The following is a 16,264-nucleotide window of genomic DNA, read 5'->3' as shown; positions in this document are numbered from 1 at the left end:
TCAAACAGCCAATAATAATTTTACAGCACTAATCAAAACTAAGTCTCAAGTAAGATTTTATCCTGAACATAACGCATTGGCTTTGCTACTGGACTTCCGTCTGCTGCTCTCTTCTTATTGCAAATTTATCAAAAATGTAAACATTTTTAAATGAGCAAAATAATATGACAAGTTGTTTGTGGCCGCAACATGTTTTCTGAAATAAAATGAAGATTTAATTTGCCTCGGTTGCCAGTTTGCTCTTCATTACAGGTTTAACCTTCTACGTTTTACACCATCAATATTGCAAAGTCCTAATATGTTTAAAATTCGGCAACGCTGTTTTTATTTCATATTTTGTAAAATTTACAAATTTTTCTTATTAACAGTCTACGATTTGAAAGCGAACAGTGGCAACACTTTTCGAAAAAAAGCAGATTTTTATCTCCGGCGCGTAAGACTGTTGCTACTCGGTAAAATGAGGGCGAAAATTAGCATTTTACCGATTTTTTAATTAATATCTCGGCTAATTAAAGTCGTGCGAAGATGAGAAATGGTTGAAGCTCAACTCTCCGCCGTTCCGGAAGAGATAATGCCACAAACAAACAAACCGACCAACAAACAGACAGACGAGCACAGATTTTAATAGTATATATATATATGTATATTGTAACTTCAAGTAGAACCAAATAAGTCTTTTAAATCTCTAATGTAAATCCTAAAAGTTAAATAAATCTGTAGCTGTATCAAATTTTTTGTAATAATTACAATGTTAAAATATTTTAAATATAATGTCAGGAAGAAAGAAATCAGAGTGAAAAATTGAATAAAAAGAATATTCAATCTTTGGGTATTTTATAATACAGAATCTAGAATTCTATCAGTCAAGGACACTTGAGTGTTAATCAGAATATTTTGTCTAATTACAACAGAAATGTGTTCTTCACAAGAAATGTTCTAATTTAGAAAAAGACTTCGATACTTTATATGCTTTAGGTATAAAGTAATATTTTGTTAATCAAAATAGGGATACTTTTTTTCATTCACTGCAAAACTTCCTGTGAAGAATTCAATAATTTCACTTATAGACCGATGATATTAAAAATATGCTGCCTATAATTATAATTTTTATTTAGAGCGATATTAATTAACTTAGCATATGTTAAAATTACCAAGCTGTTTTCGTTAAAATGTTTTCATAAATTTCATTGATATTTATATAAACTTCTTATTCTTTTGCACATTTAAAGCGTATAAAATAAGTTGCTTTTAAAGTTTTTTGTTTTGCTTTTCTAAGAGCGAAGTAGAAAAATGTTCTCTATAACAGACGATCAAAATGAGCTTGCTACTAAATAATCCTGATGATAATTCCGCGTCTGTTACATGTTGGTGTTTAGTTAAAACAAGAAATAAATGCGTTTTTCTTTTGGGGGGGTCCATATCTGAAAGAATTGTTTTAATAAGTATTTACATAAGTGATTTATAAAAACAAGTAATTCATTTCATTAAAAAAAATTCACATTGTTATTTTAGTTACATTATTTCCGACAATATTACATAATATGAATTGTATTATTGACGTAAAATTTACCTAAAAATTAAATAAAATTACTTTTACTCCATTGTTTTACATAAGAAATGTAAAATAGTTGCAGAACTTGTTAATGTCAACGAAACATATAACAAAACATTAATATCTAGACATGAAATAATACTAGAAATAAAGTTAAAAATTTGTTCCGTGCGGCAATCCTTTGCCAGATAGTTTAAAACTTTTTATAAATAATGAAAATTTCTGTTAAAGCAAAGTAATCATCCTATTTCATAAACAGAAAAGAACTAAACAACATTTGTTCAACGATCCTTAAAATATGTTCATGATATCTTCAAAGCAGATTGTGTGTATAATTCCAATAGAAGTAAACAGTTCAGAAAACAACATTCTACTTCATATTTTATAAGAGAAACAAAAGTCGTTTAAAGTGTTCTTTGAACTCATATAGTAGATTATGTCTTGAAATGATACTGCAAACAAGAAATTTATGAAAGAAATTGAAAATGGCACTCGCTGAAACAGATACAATATGATTCGTTTCGAAGAAATTTTGGAGAATCGAATCGTTTAATGAATGCTTAGGAACGTAACAAACGTAAGTGAGGCTAGCTTAAGTTTTCACCGTTATATTAGAATGCTTATTTAAATATGTAAATATCTACATGCTCCGGAAAAAATACCGGTAGCTTCCTTTTAGCAGAATTATATTTCAGTTTTAAGATCTTTCTTTAGGGTTCCTCTTGAGTGCGAAATATGAATTATTTAAAAAGTAATTTACATCTGAATCTTAATCGGGTTTGCAAAAAATGTTAATTTACATTCATTGGGAAATAATTAGCTATAGACAATGCTACTTTAATTACAATGGCTGTTTATACATTTTTAGAGCGATTTCGGTAAAGAATTTTAAAAAAGCAAATGTTTTGGAATAAGTTTCTGACAATAGCTTCTTATTTGAAATGAGAAATATCGTCTGCTACTTTCAAATTTATTCTGCTTTCAAAATGTCCCATGTAAAAAAGCTGCGGGTTGAAGAGATATATTTGTGTTCTTTTCTAAGAGAAATATTCCTATTTTATAATTCAAAAACATTGTAAAATGCATGGTAATAAAATTTCTAAGTGAAAAATAAACAACATTATTTATCTGAAAGGGGAAAACCGTTGGTCATTACTTCTACTTGGAAAGTAAGCTCCGAATGAATAGCCGAAAAAGGTATGTATTTTGCTTTTTAAGTCAAATATTTGGTAACAAGAGAAAATTCGCCGACGCAGGTATCAATTGCAAATTCCATAAATGCACTTGTGGCAACAATAAATAAAATAATAAACAAAGATTTATAACTTAAAAAAGCTAAAAAAACATAATGTTTAACATCTTTTGTGGAGGCTCAATGCAAAACGGTTTGTAGAACCCTGTATGAAAATTATTTAGCAAGACATAAATGGAACTGTATTGTCACTGTTGATGAGAATAGAATGAATGGAGGGAAAATCCATTGTTTTAACGAAAACGAAGAGAAAAAATATGTACGATATTTCCGTCAATGCAAAGAAAGAGGTTTATGATTTTGGCAGGATTAGCTTGTAATGGGAAATTAAAAGTAAGAGAGTGATAAAAGTACTAAAATCAACTCAACGTACTGTCAAGCCGAAGTTTTACATCCTATATTTACGGAACAAGTTCCATTTGTTTATCCCAATGATTTTCAAAGAGTAAAACTTCATCAAAACAAAGCGATAAGTCATACTTCCAAAAGTACCACTGCATTTCTTAAGAAACTGAAGACTGGTACAGGTATTGCACATGTACTTTTTCAACGTATTCATGTGAAGTGCCTTGACGTTTCACTTATATACTATTGTACTTTTGGTCTCTTGAAAAGAGTTTTTCTAAGCCCAAATTCACCACGTTTAATGGAATTTGGAAAGTAGTAGAAGAGGAAAGAAAATCAATTGAAAATTTGTAGGAAAAGCCCTTCTATCATGGAAATCACAATGCAGGCTTACAATCCTGAAATAGGCTGTCAAATCGAGAATTTAAAAAATGTACTCTTTACATTTTAAACATTAAAATTAAATGGCCCCAAAATTATTCTATAAATGTGTAAATACCCTACGTATAGCTATATATGTGTATTAATATATATATTATTATTATTGTGCTCAGCAGTGTTTGGATTAGAAATAAAAATCTATGGAAGATTCTGTTGAAGAAACTTCTGCAGGAATATATACATTGCAACACTGTACAAATATTTCTGTTTTTATCATTATTATTTTTTTTTATTATAATCAAGCGCTAATTGAAATGTTAATCAAACAGTAAGATATTTTGTTAGAAACAAGCATCGAAGATTTCAAAATCAAAATTATTTTAAGGGTTGAATTCCAGTTGTTTTAAGAGTAAAGATTTAGTTTTATAAGTTGGCAACAGTAACCATCATTACTTTAAAGGGGCAATTTGCCCAGAAGGGCTGTTAATTTCGTTTTGGCATTTTGCATCGTTTCACGATAAGCGTTGTTTCACTTTTCAAATCATTGCCAACAAATATTAGGGCCATGTATTATATTTAAAGAAATTAAATAATGAAGAATTTGCACGAATATATGTATGTTTCTCGCACTGTGAATAAACAACGGTACCTAGAGACATCAGATTTTGAATAACGTAGTCCTCCACTCAAATATGGGCATCTGGAAGCCCAAATTTAAAATGAGGAATTTCTTTTATCATCAATTTGATATTTTCTAAAACTTTAACGAATTTTTGATTAACAAACTCAACGATTTCAAAGCGAGCAATGGAAACACTGTCAGAAAAAAAAAAAAAAAAAAATATCTCAAGCGCGCTAGGTTGTTTATCGGAAATTGTAAAGATATGCTGCTTTTAAATTATTTTGCTATATTGCTGTTGAGTTGAATTTTATGGTTTAAGAGCGAAGAACATGATATTTAATAAATAAAGGTGACACACGAAACGTTAAAAAAACTTAAATAAAATTTGAAAGACTTTCAGATTAAGAAGATTTTCAGATTTTTAAAAAAAATTATTTAATTCTAAAAAATGTAATTGTAAGAACTAGTAGAATGGAATTAGTAATTTTCGAAATGGCGGTTTTCGTTTCAACTTTAGTTGGAAAACGATTGCGTTGCAATCCCTGATCCGTAACTTTCGTCCCCCTCTCAACAAATATCGAAAATAAATATATTTATAAATTCTTAATATAGAAATTTTTTTTTATTTTAACCATACTCATTTCAACTGCAATTAGAAATTTACCGTTGTTAGCTGAAGTATAAAACGCCTAATAAATAACGACAAATTACTTCCTTAACATTCATGGGTGCTTGCATTCAATCTCATTAATCTCGATTATAATACAGTGACCGATGGCATAATGGTGAACAATAGCTACTTGACTATCAGCTTCTGTTTACAAATCCCAATGGCACGTGGCATTATAAGTCATCAGACCGTGGTACAGGATCCATAAGTGAACGTTCTGTAGCTTATCACGCTTTATTTTTTTCTCTTTCCGACGATGATAGATTCGATGTTCATTGTAAGGAAAAATTTGTTTTGCTTGTGGATTACTGATTGATTATTCATGCATGTTGTTTGTCCGAAGGGCATGTTATCTGCTGTTTGTTCATGTTACTACACCTGTGACAGGATTTACAAATTACAAAGTGATCTGAAGAATTGTGCTCGCAGTTTATCAACATGTCAACTGTTCTGTACTGAGTTCACGAACTGTTCTATACTGAATTAATATCAGAAATATTTTCTGCTAATTGCAGTACCGAATTTTATTTATATTAATTAAGAATATAAATAAAATTAATGCAGAATGATAAAATTCCAAAGCTAAATTAAAACTCAGGTTTTGCTGAATAGTAGTAGCATCTTGAAAATTGGTCATGTCCGAGGAAGATAAATACTTTGCATATCGCGCAATGGCAATGCTTACCATTGTGCAGTGAGTAGATGACAATACATCTATTGCAGCCTAACGTAGGGCAGCGATTATATTAAGCATTTATTTTGAAAATGGTGTGAGTCTATTTTTTCTTCTTTCGACATTTAAAGGTTAGCATTTTAGTCAATTAAAAAATATAAATAAATTGTACTAAGTTTGGCTACATTTCAACGAATTTAGAAATACGTAATTTCATTACATAAATGACTTATTTGAATTAAACTAAAATAATATACTCTTTCTGGGTCTTAAATGGACTTGCACTATTTTCATAATTACTAAATTGTGAAAATCCTTTAATTTCAATAATCAAAAATTTAATTCTACTTGAAATATAGTGTGTTTTAGTCTGATTTTGTATATAAAAAAATAATAAAAAATAAATAATAAATTTAGCCGAAAGGGGACCTTTTTTTTAATAGCGTTTTGTGTGTTACCTTTATTTATTAAATATCATGTTCTTCGTGCTTAAACTATAAAATTCAATTCAACAGCATTATCACAAAATAATTTAAATGCAGCATATCTTTAGAATTTCCGATACACCGTCTCGCGCGCTGGAGATAAAAATATTTTTTCCCGTTCAGTGTGGAAATTGCTTGCCTTGAAATCGATGAGTTTGTTGACAAAAAATTCACTAAAGTTTTACAAATATGAAACATATAATAAAGCATATTCTAAATTAGGGCTTCCAGATGCCCATATTCGGGTGGAGGATTGCGTTATTCACAATTTGATGGCTCAGGTACCATTGTTTTATCACACTGCGAGAAGCATACCTCCATTTGTACAGATTCTTCATTATTTAATTTCTTTAAATATAATGCAGGGCTCTAAAATTTGGTGGCAACAATTTGAAATGTAATACGCCACTTCTAGCGATTCGACGCAAAATGCCGAAACGAAATGGGCTAAAAATAAAATAACGTTTCCTATTCTCAATATTAAAATATTTACTTATTGTTAAACTATTTAAGTGATTTTTGTTGCTAAACCAGGAAAAAGAAAAAAAAAAAAAAAACTTTTGGACCTTTCAGCTTAATATATATACGTATGGCGTCATGATTTGAATTAAATGTAATAGACCATCTTTTCCTCAAGTTTTACTCCCATTCTTATAAGTGTTTAATTAATATTTCTAAGGAAAATGGACTTAACCACTTTCAGAATCAATCGTTACGCAATTTCATTTATTGACGAATTTTAAATTGATGAAAGCATATGGATTAAATATCCATATTCGTTATTTAAAAATATCCATATGCTTTCATAATAACTGTGAATTGTTTATAAATAAAATGCGAACAGTAAATTATAAATTATATGATTTTACCATTTAAAAAAATGGATTTACATCCCTTTAAAAATAAATCCATATCCAAGTAGCTTAACGTAACAAAGTTCTCCCGCTCTTGATTATACGCTTTTGCTAATCATAAGCCTTGCCAATGTTATGTCAATATAGGTTATATGCAGGTATCAGTCCTACACTTTATTAGATCTATTCCTGAATTATATCCTAAGTCGTGTCAATGTTATGCTGGTGTCGACTGCATATAATGTATTATTGCGACGAGTCTATATATTAATATCGTATATGGCGAGTCTATATAGTAATCCTCAACATTATCTTAATTTTTATTTCCTTGTACGAAGTAAAGGAAGTATTGTAATCGAAAAAAATTCCGGATATTGTATTTCAACGGAAATACCCATTTTGATCGTTCCCAAATGCATTTCGAAGGGTTTTTTATTGCGTAAAGCGTGTGCATGCAAACAGAATAAATACTCTAATATAAAGGAAATTTTTCGTAACGCCTGTACGTACGTACATATGTGCCTCCCCAAACTCAAAAACGTTTAGCCATAGAACGTTGAAATTTTGTACGTATATGGACTGCTATAACATTTAGTTTTACATCTCCCTTTCTTTTTGCATTTGGCAAACTCAAACGTATGTATACGTTGTTAGCAATATAGTTATAATTCAAAACATAAATTAAAGATTTCAGATAGAGCGGCATTTATCCTTTTAAATCGACTATTTAGTTAGCTAAATTTATATTTCTGATACGCTGTGTATTTATTGTATTTTGTACATTTAGAATATGCAAAATTTGAATCTGAAATACATACGAATAGTTTTTGAAGTTCACTACTAATTATAAAATAACATAATTTCGTTCCTTCCTATGATGAGCAAAAACATAACTGTTATTATTATTATTATTATCAATATTATTACTAAGAAACTCTTGCAGAAACATTAAATACTTTTTTGAAAGCAGGCAAGATGAAAAATTAGCAACTCCTTCGCCGGGAATCGAACCGTGGACCTCTTTACTACGCGCCCAGTGTGCAGACTACCACACAACGAAGGCATGCCAAGAAGGTGGGAGAAATACTTTATATACTCGCCCTTTAAAAGGGCGACTGAGGTTTTTAGGGGACCCAATTGCGAAATCCTGGGTGTGAAGAACCATTATCCAACATCCTTTTAGTTCGGGAGCCACTGTAGAGACATTAGGTATTTTTGGAAGCAGGCAAGAGAGATTGAAAAAAATTAGCAATGTCTTCGCCGGGAATCGAACCTAGGACCTCTGGAATACGCGCCCAGCTTGCAGACCACAACACCACAAAGGCATGCCAAAAAGGCGGAAGAAAGACCTTATACTCTTCATGTTTTAGTATAAGGGAGAGATCTTATAACACGAATTTAATTTGGGTTCTGCTTCCCACGTGACAGAATACCATAATTGAAGAACGCTTTAAAATAAAATCTAGAAGAGATGATATCTGTGATAAAAGGATAAAACATATTTAAGCAAACTTTCAAATGAGTTTAATTTAATTTTTAATAAGAAAAACATGCTTAATTTTTTGGCGGAAAAGTATTGATAGCAACCAGTTTTTTCCGCCCTAAATTCGGAGTCTTTCTTCGCATAAACTCGATGTAAATATAATTTGTTCGTTTTCCTATCATTTAGCTTAAATGGCTATGATGTGGCGTATTGGATAATAGACTGTTTACTTGTAGCAAATGTTCCAATTCGTCACAAGAGGCTTTTCATCCTATTGGCTGTTACCCGCGTCCGCTACATAGCTCGCGACATATCTACCGCACTTCCGGTCTAGTACACATACTACGAACGATTACAGAACGACAGTATAATAACCGACAAAAGACAGTTAAAGAAAGGAGAAGAAAGGCAGGTTAGGCTTCAAATAATTATACAGAAAAGCCATGAGCTCGTATAAAAAACAAGCCTACTGAGCACCTGCCTTTTGGACTTTGATTTCCGGCGTTGGCAACAATTGCGTGGGCGGAACTGGCAACCTGGAACCGAAGCTACCATATAATGACCCGTGTGTTCCCCAACTCCGTCTCTTCTTTTTCTTCTTTCTCCCTTCTTTTTTTTTTATTTTTCAATTTTCTTTGTCTTTCTGTTTCACAGTCGCTTGGTCGTCGCTACTGAACTGGGGGAGGTTGGGGATAGGAGTTAGGGAAGGCAGGTTCGAATGAATTGCCCTTTTCCAGCGGGTGAGAATTAGAATGTTAAATAGTTTTCTGGAGATTGTGGAAAGCAGAATGTATTGTTTAAGTGTGATGGATCGTTACTGCATAAAAGAAAGGTAATTAAGGAAAGTAAAAACATGTACTTTGAAATGGAAGTAAAATGCAGTTAACTCCCGATTAACCGTAGCCATATTAACCGGGTTGCAGATTAAAGGGTCCTGTGAAAAAAAAGGTTAATTTTGTTTATTGCGGAACAATAGAAAAATTAAATCACAAATCGTCATCATAAAACAAAGTTTTCTACCGGAAAAAAGTGCGTGATATAAAAGCTGTGAAAGTAGATGATATCTACCAGATGAAATCTGACCAAAACAAAAAGTATATGCAAACCAACTTTTTACACGAGTTTGAACTTGATAAAATTTTGCAAGTTCTCTTGTAAATTTGGTTTTAAACTAAACTTTTTAAAACGATTAAAATTCATTACACTAAACTGTATAAAACGATTTTGTTTCAAACTAAAGTGTTTAAAACATGAGCGGTTTTAACTGCTTATAACGATTAACCGATTTTGTTTCAAACTAAAGTGTTTAAAACATAAGCGGTTTTAACTGCTTATAACGATTAACCGATTTTGTTTTAAACTAATATGTTTCTTTAAATCAACAATAATGCTTATTCTTCCTTTATTTTCTTTATTTACATGTTTTAGCCCAAAAGAGCGTTAGCTCAGAAAGGCGATTAGTCTCGGAACGGCATTTTGCGTCGGTTCACCATAAACGACGTATGACTTTTTAAATCGTTGCCGCCAAATATAATCGCCCTACATAATATTTAAATAAATTAAATAATTAAGAATCTGCATGAATGTATGTATGTTTCTCGCATTGTGAAAAAACGATCCGTCAAATTAACGTAATGCTCCACCCGAACATGGGCATCTGGAAGCCCAAATTTTGAATTTCGAATTTGTTTCACATTTTGTAAAATTTTAAGAAGTAATTTTTAATTAAAAAACTCAACAATTTCGAAACGATCAATGGCAACACCGTACGGAATATAACATTTTTATGTCCAGCGTGCGAGACTGTTTATCGGAAATTTTAAAGATATGTTGTTTTTAAATATTTTGTGATATTGCTGTTGAATTAAATTTTATGTGGTTTAAGTGCGAAGAACATGATATTTAATAAATTAAAGTAGCACACAAAACGTTAAAAAAAATGACTCTTTAGGCGTAATATAAAATCTGAAAGCTTTCTGAAAAAAAATTTTTTTTTTAAGTACTGATTTAATTTACGTAATCAAATGAAAATATCCTCCAGATTAAATTGCTTGTAAGTACGGGTCAGTTGTTAATAATTCCTTTAATAATAACTTGCATTATTTGTCTTTCTTACGTTTTTTTAATTACCTTCTGATTAATCACTATTGGGGGTTAGTCTTGGACTTGTCTCCTTTATAACCCTGGTTAATCAGTAGTGTACTGAAATGTAATTAAAGTGATGAACGCTTTTATTTGCATGTGATCTTATTTAACTATTTGTTTTTGGTCCTCGAGTTTAATGGATTCAATTCATTGTCGCACTTAGAAATTTAAAGCAAAGATAGAATCTTAGACGGGCGTTGATTTAGAATAAAATTCGGCGATCGTATAGACTAGAAATCCTTTTCATTGAAGATGATACAGTTAAAAAATTCGGATTTGGAAAAATTAATAATTGGATTTGTTATAAATAAAGTAGAAAAATTTCGTCTTAATGTCTAATTATTGACAACTTAATTATTTTGTATTTATGAACAGGAGTTTTATTCAAAATTCATGCTAAGCTAAGGCTATACATGTATGTATAATTTCACTGGATTGCTTCTTTTCCATTTAAATACCTTGAAAAATGTTTAGAGGTAATATCAAATATAAAGAATTTCGCAGAAATGGGATGAAGATACAATATTTCAAGTTCTCAGAATTAACGCTATTAAGAATTATTTTGTTTCACAGATATACTGAAATTAATCCTAAACACCCTTTAAATATAACCTTACCAACTGACACATACTTTTCTTTTACTCAAAGTCAGTATATTTCACTTATAAATATCCTTTAGAGGGATAGAACTAAACTCCCAAGCATTTCATGTATTAAAGTTTTTTTTCGCCCTTTCTTTATTTTTCATTCTCAGCAGGGTTCATTTCTATAATCCTTTAGTAAGATGTAAGTAGTTTTTAGAATCTATGGCATCCGGATTCCACTATTTTTATCAATTTAAATTTCTAGCACTGAATATTCAAAACAGAAATTCTTTAATTTTTGGATGCTGTGTAATTCGACTGCTCTTCAGTTATTGTTATTATTTACAATAATTAGTTATTATTATTTATAAAAATGATTTATTATTATTATTTACAATAATTTTTTATTGTTATTTTTACAATAGGGATCTTTTGTTTGCTTTTTAGATCTTACAGATTTTTTTCTTACTACTGTGGAATTTGTACTGCCGTTTGGCACTTTTTAATTTTTTATCCGATTACTTTTTGAACACTAAACTTAACTTTTTACTTTGCTTCAGAAAATGCTGATAAATTTAACTATTATTATATTGGTTAATTTTGCGTTCTTAACCTTTCAGTAGAAGAAGCTTTTGTCACTCTGAAAAGGTTGTTATTAATGTAGAATTATGTATTATGTTAGCCATTTGTGCTATGTCTACACCATAAGCTTCTCTCCTCCACTATGAAAACTGACAAATACAAATAGCCTGTTCCCTAAGTATTGTTATTCTACATAACATAAGATCTTTAATTTGTCTTTTAAATTATAACAGTTGTAATCCAAGTCGTTTAAAACAATAAAAATACTCCCTAAAAATTTATACCTAGTTATTTTATATTATTTTTGTTGATGTAATAAACAATATATCCACCATCCACCTGATAGTTTGCAGCTCTCGCTGGCATTTTTGGAGTACTTTCTTAATTAGGTAATGTCAGTGATTCTTTAATAAAATTTAAGCGAAATATAATTTAAGCAAAAATTAATTACCTCTAATAAGCCCTCCCTGTTTCAATAAAAATGAAGTATACCTTATTGAAAAAAATCAAATCTTTCAAATATATATTTTTAGGAAAATATTTTTAAAAATCAAATATTTTCCTAAAATAGAGAAATTATGTCCCAAGTTATTTATTTAACAGTGAACTTCAGAAAAAAATTCTATGCATATTGGTCAACAAAATATGCATAAAAGCTAATAAATAAAGCGTGTATTATTGATAAAATGACAAATATAATAAGAAAACTAAATTTAGGAATTGTAATATCCCCGCCCTCACCAGGGGGAGGACCGTCACACTAAATTTAACACACGTAATTTAAATCGGAATTTTTTAATTATTTAAGCTCTTAGCATGCCTTTTTGTTTTTAATTTCTTTATCGCAAAGAATAACAGTTTTAGTCCAAGCCAATTAATGTAACACTACCTAGTTTTATTGCCCAGTTATTAAAAATAATTATATACCATAAACATAAATATCATCGTAAACTGGCCATTAACATTTTTTTTTAATCTTTGAAATTTAAAATGATTAAACAATTAGCAGAAATCAACTGGAGATATACTCTGCATACAAATTTAAGATAGTTTATTCCCGTTTTTAGTTACATATTTAATCTTTTTTATATAATTACTGAAGTAAAAAGATGAGCTTTGAAAAATTTTTTAAATCCTAACTTTTCTCTCAAGTTTCTGCCTCCCGACCAAATTCTGAATACATTCTTTCAATATCAGAAAATATTATTTCAGCGTTTTCAGCGCTGCTTAGTTTTTTTTACTTTCATGCTGTCTTTTATAACTTATGCAATTATACACTGTCATAATACTATTATACTACCTAATGTCTTAATGCTGCCGTTATTAGTAAAGATTCATTAAATAATAATGAACCACTGAAGAATGGTGATTGAGATATAGACTTCAATTTAATAAACTAGTGTTTGCCTTTCTGGCAAAAATTCTCCTTGTACCTCACTAATAAGCATAGCTGGCTAATAAGCAATTCAATCTAGGCTATTTTTGAGCCTGTAAAATTCTAATAATAATCAGTGTTTTTTTTTAAATTTGATTAAAACAATGATTTAAACCAATAATTGTAATCGCCTGATTGAAATTATTGATTCTTTGCAGTAGATAGTACACAAAAGTAAATACGTACTTCCATAACTCCGGGTGAATACGGGAACTAAAATCAAATTATGAAGTTGTTTTTAAGAATTTTTTTTCCAAGATTTCGTATCAGAAATTTCAAATTGCGTAGCTTTTTCCGTAAAATTTTCTATCGTAGATAAATATTTGCTTTCAATTCCGTTTGCATTTCGAGCTTTAATCTATGCTTCCTTAAAACGTGTCACACAACTTCCAAAGTGTGCCGCCCCAAACGGGAAAGACGTTAGTGACACTGACTGCCGTACTGAAGGGGCCCGGGTCCGAATCCCGGAGAAGGCTTGGGTTTAAATTATCTGTCGCATCATAGGAGGCAAAGATGGCACGCCTGTCAGGTGGTTCCATAATAAAGAGACCACCGCTCCCAACCTTAATGAGCAACGCTTATAAATGGTTAGAGCCCGCCATTGGGGAGGGGGATCCAAAGTTTAAATTTATTTGCTTTGTTGCATGATTTCGGTTAAATGACATCTATGCTTAACCCTCACATGATAGTTAAAAAACGCGGTATATCTTGATGCGTCATAACCGAAAAGTGTAGTAAAGCTGTACTATTTCAACTGCGATTTAATTAACTTTCATTGCCGCTCGTATAATCTGGCCACGGCAACTGTAGCTATTTTATGCAGATTTAACTATAAATTTATAACTTAGTAACTCGTAATTAATACTCTCCTCTCTTTCTCTCTTCCGGACAGGTGTGTGTACCAACAGTACGGCTCCCAGCGTCAGCTCCATTAACCGGATATTGAGGAATCGGGCAGCCGAGAGAGCCGCCGCCGAGTTTGCCCGGGCAGCCGGATATGGGATGTATCACCCGTACGCGGCTGCGGCAGCTTTTCCTTGGAGCGCCGCTGCGGCCGCTGCAGCTACAACACCTCATATGTGGCCGGCGTTCCATGCAGGATCAGCCGGACCTCTAGCGACTGGATCCCCGGTGGATCCGACATCATTGTCCGGTATGAACCCTCTCAGAGACCAAAGGCAGATGGGTAAGAAACAAACCATTTCTTGAATGAAAATATGCACATATGTAACGGCCTGGAAGACCTCATAAATTGATATGTATTATGTAATGCATAATGTATCCAACTTCAGCTGCTTGCTCGAACTCACAAGGAAAATAAAAACTAATAACGATATAAAGATATTGTAGATTGAATCAAACTATAGGAAAGAAAACATTTTAGACAAAGCTCCTCTGCCCTGATAATCACAATTAACATTATTTTCATAAAGAAAGTAACCGGCTCATTTTAGTTCTCATTATTTGCGTCAGTAATATTACCTTTGGCTATAATTTGCTCAAAATAAACTTTAAAATTTTCTCTTAAATTTTTATTTATTCCGTTTAATTTGGATATCATGATTTCAGAAGTTTATTAAATTTTTAATACAGTTAATATTGACTACAGTTAATCCCATTCAAGATAATTTTAACAAGATTATCTTAAACTTCAAAGTCTGATTTACAAACTTCTTGTAAATTAGGCTTGCGTCACAAAATTTTATTCTGATTATAGAAATTTAAAATGCGTCAAACAGTCCTGATCTCATGCTAAACTAGATAAGCGTTTAATGATTATGGAAAATTATAGTTTAATGATTCCGCTTAATGATTATGGATTTAGTGATTATAGAAGAATTTTTCTGGGAAGCGGAAATGCACGTCTGTCTAGAAGATTTCTCATTGGGTTTCGAATAAGGGAAACTATTCAACTTTTTATTTTATAATGTCTGAACTTTCATTATTGGAAACCAAAAACGTTCAAAAGAAGAACTAAAGCACGCAATTTACGAACAGTTATGTTTTATTTGGCGCCCAGACGGTATAGTGGTTAGGGGACCCTACTGCTATATCGAAAGGTCCGGGTTCGATTCCCGGGGAAGGCATGGCTGTAATTGTCCATCCCTTCATAGAGGGCAGTGGTGGCCCACCTATTAGGTTCTTTCACGATAAAGTGGACTTAATAGTGGCCAAGCCTAGCCTACTAAATGCCCGCCAATGAGGGGGGGCAGCATTATTATTTCTGTTCATAAAATTATAAGATTTCGTTAGAAAATTATATATTTCACATTTCAAACGTATACACAAGGAAAAACACTTCTTTAATGAATTAGTCTACTATTAAGACTTATTATCAAATAAATGAGCGCTTACAGAATAATTTAAAACACACGTTCGTTAGCCGATAAAAATAGGTCATTTAACTGATGCTTTTCCTGAATGCAACATGCAGATCATAGTGGCTATCATTCATCCTTTTTTTTTAAGTTTCGCCTGAATGATTATCTTAGATTACATGATTATCATTCATCATTTCCTTTGGCTTTGCCTGAATGATGATGATTAGATTAAAAGGTCGTCATTCAAATGGAACTAAAACAACAAATTTTCCACCATGTACCACAAAAAACAGTAAATATCATTCGTTAAATATCCTAAATTATTATCGTGTAAATTACACGCAAAACTGAATGAGCTTATTTCTCATATCTTCTACGTATAAATGTAATAGCACTGCAGTTCGGTATTTAAAAAATTATCAGTTTGCAAATAAAATTAGCAGTTATATATCCCCGTGCAATGTTTTAGCCCATTATAAAAACGTTTAGTTAGTAACTGTGCTTTGATAGAGGACAATTCAGTTCTGAATAAAAACCTAAATATGTAGTTTACAAGACTGAATTGAATTTAATTTCACCTATCACAAAGCTCTGTCATGAATAGAATTTGTAGAACGATGCGTTTGAACTCACGATGAATGAAAAATAATAGAATGAAAATTTAGTTTTAAGGATTTTTGTGGATATTGCAAAAATTGTTCGCTTCCAACCATGAGCGCAAACACGCATGCGCCATTCGGACCGAATTATTTTCAAAATAAAGTGGAAGGCTGGGGACTTTCTTTCCCTCGAGCATGTAAAATTCTCTCTTTCTGGAATTCTTCACGTGACCTCTCACGTCGTAATAATTAATAACGCCCCTTTTGTACGAGTCTGTGTT

The 16,264-nt window shown here is 31.4% G+C and overlaps 1 protein-coding gene across 4 annotated transcripts in view; it reads left to right on the top strand.

The window, feature by feature from the left end:
* Positions 1-16,264, top strand: part of LOC118181677 (paired box protein Pax-6-like) — a 279,053-nt gene that overhangs the window by 235,196 nt on the left and 27,593 nt on the right. For all 4 annotated transcript variants that reach the window (XM_035350862.2, XM_035350861.2, XM_035350859.2 and 1 more), the window contains one exon: positions 13,956-14,249. In XM_035350862.2, coding sequence (XP_035206753.1) covers positions 13,956-14,249 — 294 coding nt within the window. The remainder of the gene's footprint in view (positions 1-13,955; positions 14,250-16,264) is intronic.

Source organism: Stegodyphus dumicola, chromosome 2 (assembly GCF_044657685.1).
Source record: "Stegodyphus dumicola isolate Sdum_Otavi_A_Nest chromosome 2, ASM4465768v1".
NCBI lineage: Eukaryota > Metazoa > Arthropoda > Arachnida > Araneae > Eresidae > Stegodyphus > Stegodyphus dumicola.
The sequence above is the reverse complement of the archived record's forward strand: the minus strand, read 5'-3'. Positions and strand labels throughout refer to the sequence as shown.